The sequence below is a fragment of the Macaca nemestrina genome, chromosome 12, assembly GCF_043159975.1.
Source record: "Macaca nemestrina isolate mMacNem1 chromosome 12, mMacNem.hap1, whole genome shotgun sequence".
NCBI classification, from domain to species: Eukaryota; Metazoa; Chordata; class Mammalia; order Primates; family Cercopithecidae; genus Macaca; species Macaca nemestrina.
In genome coordinates, this window is record NC_092136.1 from 16888510 (window position 1) to 16894509 (window position 6000).

General features: G+C 35.2%; 1 protein-coding gene across 1 annotated transcript; it reads right to left on the reverse strand.

The window, feature by feature from the left end:
- Window positions 1-3495: 3495 nt before the first annotated feature.
- On the reverse strand, window positions 3496-5721 carry LOC105466445 (olfactory receptor 5J3). Its single transcript, XM_011715421.2, has 2 exons — window positions 5685-5721; window positions 3496-4454 (listed from the first exon to the last, which is right to left on the reverse strand). Exon 2 carries the CDS (start codon window positions 4432-4434, stop codon window positions 3496-3498), a length of 939 nt encoding a protein of 312 aa, XP_011713723.2. The 5' UTR covers window positions 4435-4454; window positions 5685-5721.
- Window positions 5722-6000: the final 279 nt, after the last annotated feature.

A 6000-nucleotide genomic window follows, 5' to 3' on the forward strand; every position in this document is an offset into this window, starting at 1 on the left:
ATAATCATGCAAATAAACTAGAAAATCTAGAATAAATGGATAAATTCCTGGACACATACACTCTCCAAAGACTGATCTAGGAAGAAGTTGAATCCCTGAATAGACTAGTAATAAGTTCTGAAATTGAGGCAGTAATAAATAGCCTACCAACCTGAAAAGGACATGATCTTGTTCCTTTTTATGGCTGTGTAGTATTCCATGCTGTGTATGTACTAAATTTTTTTAATCCAGTCTATCTCTAATGGACATCTGGGTTGATTCCATGTCTTTGCTATTGTGACTAGTGCTCCAATAAACATATGTGTGCATGTATCTTTATGATAAAATAATTTATATTTCTTTGGGTATATACCCAGTAATGGGATTGCTGGGTCAAATGGTATTTCCATTTGCAGGAAATCAAACACATTTTTCACCAATAAGTGGGAGCTGAACAATAAGACCATGTGGATACAGGGAGGGGAACAACACACAATGTGGCCTGTGGAGAGGAGGATGGTGAGGGAGAGCATCAGGAAAAATAGCTAATGCGTGTCAGGCTTAATACCCAGGTGATGGGTTGATCTGTGCAGCAAAACACCATGGCATACGTTTACCTATGTAATAAACCTGCACATCTTGCACATGTACCCTGGAACTAAAATAAAATAAAATACAAATATTGAGTAGGCTGATAATTGGAGGATAGAACAGCAAATATAAGAAGGGCTGAATAAAAAAAAGCTATCATTAATATAGTTCAAACGCAACTTAAGAATCAAACACAAATGCGTAAGAACATAGTGGTGAAAACTTGGAACAATTTTAAAATACAGCAATAATGAATATGAACTAATAAACATGGAATATTATAATAAATATTTAAAAGAGTATTTTCTGCCATTGCAAAAATTATCAAGAAGAATCCTAATTGGAATGGCTTCTATTTATTAAATGCCTATGATTTTTCAAGCACTTCACAACTGTTTAATCACTATATGATTTTGTTTAATTTCATATTCTAATTTACATGATTCACGTTACTGGTGGCCCAAAATAATTTAAGGAGCTGGGCCAGGCGTGGTGGCTCATTCTTGTAATCCCAGCACTTTGGGAGGCCAAGGCAGGCAGATCAACTGAGGTCAGGAGTTTAAGACTAGACTGACTAACATGGCGAAACCCCGTCTCTAATAAAGTATAAGAATTAGCTAGGCATGTGGTGGCAGGAGCCTGTAATCCCAGCTACTTGGGAGACTGATACATCACAATCACTTGAACCCAGGAGGTGGAGGTTGCAGCGAGCCGAGACCGTGTCCCTGCACTCCAACCTGGGCGACAGAGTAAAACACCGTCTCAAAAAAAAAAAAAAAAAAAAATTGTTCAAGTTTACACTTTAGGACATATTAGACTCAGAAGGGTATACTAGCAAAAACTGAATATCATAGAAGTCTAAGAATAAAAATGAGAATCTATGAATTCTGAGAATTCGTAAGAAATATCTAAAACTGATGTAAGCTCTAGATGTCTATGATTCTAGCAGTTGGAATTTAGATACAGGCCACATTTGACCAATGACAAGTGAAAGTTGCCATCACAGCTGGGATCGCTGTAGTCAGCAAAATCTCAAATCTTAGGAACATAAATTCATTACATTGTCTCCTAGGTCTTCATAGAGCAACAATCATGATAATACAAATTTCATCATAGCCAGTCCAAACGGTGCCAGCAACATATTTCCCTAAGTCAGGACAATTTTCGCATCATAATTCCAAGGCTACATACATGGAATACAAATACATCTTTGAAAGATGTTTTCTGAGGGCACAAAGTCATGTCAGATCAACATTTGCTGAGTCCTGATTTCCTCCAGTATTGATATTGAACAGTAACCAATTTTATTTGATATTGAACAGTAAGAGTGCACTCTCAAATTTTTATTTTCCTGATACTTTACATGTCAACTAATGGGTGTGACAACAGATTATTTCACTTTCAGTGTTCTCATTTATTTTCTATTAATTAATTGTATCAATCATGTAGGAACATTTAGGATATGCCTCAGTTTCATTTACTTTCAGAATAAACTTATATATGATTATGTTACGCATTTTCCAATCTACATTATACAAATCTGTCACTAACCACCTCAATTTCTATCAGAATTGTGGGAGTGATATTTTTCTCATTGAAGCACCTGGTTTTTGTTTAGAGTATAATATTGTAACTGTCTATTAGGATGAGTTGAAGGTGGCTACTAAGCAGAACGATAATAATTTTCCCATGAAATTCCACCCCTTCTCGTTGATGCCATTCACTTACATAACTGTGGCTGTCAACAAGGATAAAAAAATTTAATCTAGCCTACCATGTAAATATATGAATTAATATTTTATTGAGTCTTCAGCTGTTGCATTGTGCTGCTTAGCTCATTTGTCACCAGCTAATTCAATATTTGAAACAAAATTTAAAAATATTTCATTTTATTTGTAAGTGAATATATTCTCTAGAGTACTGTTATTTATATATTTTTAATATTTTTCCAGATAGGATACAATTTTTACAGCAATTTGAGGATAAATCAATATGGGACAATTAGTATTTGTAGGCTTGATCTTATGATGATGTACTTGTACATATAATTTGAATTGAGGGGAAAAAAATTGGCTTCACAGATTTTCCCTACCTAGAATGACTCTTCTGGGAATTTTTTTGTTTAGTGTCTAAACATGATTCTGGAAGATCTTTAAAGGAAAGAGGAAAGCGAATTTGATTATTAATGACATCCTAATGAGTTTGGAGCCATCCTTTCTAAACATGAAGTGAAAGTCTTCAGGGTAAGCTTTCTCTGAGTATTAGTGAGCCTTCCATGTGGAGTGATAATAAAACTCTGACATTCCATCCAATGTGATTTCATATGTAGTAGTGGAAACTGAGGCCAGGAATAGGGAAATGGTTTAGACTAACCATTGCACATGGAAAGGTAATCTAGTCCCATGTTCTCTTTCTGAGTATTTTTAAGTGTATATATTTATTTTGAAGAATAACAAGCAATAAATAATCCAGGTTAATTTTTGGTATGTGTATCTGTCTATTTTCTGGATAAGGAAAGTACCAATACTTTTTTCCTTGAATGTATTTTACTTATTTCCGTGCTCAATAGAGAGACCAAGGCAACATATATTTTATTATTTATTAATTTTATCTCTATTTATGCATGTGTTTGAGTGTCTACATGTCCCATAAATATTTATTTTTACTTATATAAGGGAATGAAAATGTCATCAATTGCCTAAAGATAACTACCTTAGATCTTATTCTGGTTTTTAGGTTAGTTAACCCGGTAACCAGCCATATATTCTATGGCACATTTTTCTAGGTCTTTTTTTTTCCACTGTAAAACAGAGGGCTCCAATTGAATAAACTCTAAGGCTCCTGTAGGATCGAAATTTTATTAAATCTTTATAGATATCATTAGATAAACCACTGTAGTCTATTTTTGGACATGGAAATATGAAATTAACAAGGAAAATATTTAATTTCTGTAGCCCTTTTCACAGCTTCCTTCACTTCCTTGTTTCTTAAGCTGTAAATCAATGGGTTTAACATAGGAATCACCAGGGTATAAAATACAGACACCACCTTTTCTTGTTCTAAGGAATACTGGGAGTTTGGTTGAATGTAACTAAAGCTTATCGATCCATAGAATAAGGTCACGGCAGTCAGGTGAGAGGCGCAGGTGGAGAAGGCTTTATGTCTACCTGCTGCTGAGCGGATCCTCAGGATAGCAGCAACAATGAAGATGTAGGAGATCACCACAGTCAAAAAAGTGAGCATGGCAATAATGCCGGAGAAGATCAAAAGCAACAATTCATTCGTAGATGTGTCAGAACATGACAGTTTCAACAGTGGGGGAAGATCACAGAAGAAGTGACTGATGACATTTGGCCCACAGAAAGACAGTTTCACCAAGCCAATTGTATGTGTCAATGAGTTGATTAAACCTCCCACACATGACCCAAATAAGAGCACAATACAAACCATTTTAGTCATAGCTACTTTATAAAGTAAAGGGTTCACAATGGCCACGTAACGGTCATAAGCCATTGTGGCTAGCAAGAGGCCCTCAGTGGTAAGGAGAGACACGAATAAAAAATATTGCACAATGCATGCAGAGAATGAGATTGTCTCCTGCTCAACAAAGAAGTTCAGCAGCATTTTGGGGGCAAAAACTGATGAATAGCAGGCATCAACAAATGACAGACAGCTAAGGAAATAATACATGGGTGTGTGAAGTTTGGGAGTTACATAGATTAGAAAGAGTATTCCTAGATTCCCCACCAGGGAAATGATATAGATCAACAGGAACAACATGAAGAGGACCATCTTTAGTTCAGCACGATCTGTCAGTCCCAAAAGGATAAACTCAGTAACCAATGTAAAATTAACTTCAGCCATGGATTTTTGTTTCTTGATGCCTGTTAATGATATGGAGATTGGAATTAATTCAGTGTGATGACACTGCAATATCAAGACTATTTGGAATCGCTACCTAGCCATGTGATTTGAGTTAATGACTTCTCTGATAGTCTTACCTATAAAATCAGAATATTTCAACACTTTCTTCAAACGCGGTTTATTTGCTTATTCCATAAAAAATTCCATGAGTGAAAAAAATTTTTTTAAAAAGTTAGGGTCTTAGCTTAAGGCTGCATTTAAAATGCTGTCTTAATGTGAACAAAAACCTAAAGTAAACTTTATTTTATGTCTATATAAATAAAAGGAAAAAAATCTAGAACAGAATGAACATTTTACCCAGCAATCCCTTTATTGGGTATATACCCAAAGGAATATAGATCATTCTATCATAAGGACACATGCATGTGTATGTTCACTGAGGCAGTATTCACGTAGCAAAAACATGGAATCAACCTAAATGCCCATCAATGGTGGACTGGATAAAGATAATGTGGTACATTTACACCATCGAATACTATTCAGTGATAAAAAGGAATGAGATCATGTCCTTTGCAGCAACATGGATGGAGCTGGAAGCCAGTATCCTAAGCAAACTAACACAGGAACAGAAAACCAAATACTGCATGTTCTCACTTATAAAGGGAAGCTAAACAATGAGTACATATGGACCCAAAGAAGGGAACAACAGATACTCGTGCCTACTTGAGGGTGGAAGATGGGAGAAAGGTGAGGATAAAGAAAGTACCTATTGAGTACTATGCTTATTAGCTGGGTGATAAAATTATCTGTTCACCAAACCCCCACGGCACACAATTTATATAATGAACCTGCATATGTACGACTGAACATGAAATAAAAATTGAAAACAAAAGAGGAGAAAAGCCCAGTTTACAAATGCATAAGAACTAAATTTGGAAACAGAATGTATATCCCACAGAAGCCCATTTTTACACTTCTAATTTCAAGTTGAATGGTAGCTAATGTCAAGTATATCGAGATGTAAGAGTAACTGTACTATGGCATTTAAGCCTGAAATATTCCACTAACGTCTTCATGCTTAGTTCCTACTCCACATTTTTAAAGTCAGATATGACAAAAGCTGAGAACCGAAGGCTCTGGAGTCATCCTTTGAAAGTAACCAGAGGCCTGGTTTCCCAGAAGAGTGCCTACTGGGTATGAGGGGAGAAGGCACCTAAACTGAAATATGAAATATGGCAACAGCAACTTACAATCGGTCTTTGGTATCCAATAGAAATACTTTACTGAGACTCAAGAAGTCCTCACACTTTTTCCTGAGAAAAAGCAAAGTAAATCCATAAACTAAAGTAAACCTATACAACATACAGATACATTTGCAATGCTTTCTTTTCATATTACAACACAATTCTTAGAATATGCAATATCTTTTTCAAATAACCAATGCATATCTGTCAATTATTACCACATTTTGCCTGAAAAATTAACTCTTATTATTTATAAAAATATAAATGAATATAAATTGGTACCATCTTTTAGACCTAGATTATTGCACTTTTAGCAGGCTTT

Excerpts from the sequence above, each read along its gene's own strand:
- LOC105466445 (XM_011715421.2), bottom strand. The coding sequence starts at position 4,434 with ATGGCTGAAGTTAATTTTACATTGGTTACTGAGTTTATCCTTTTGGGA.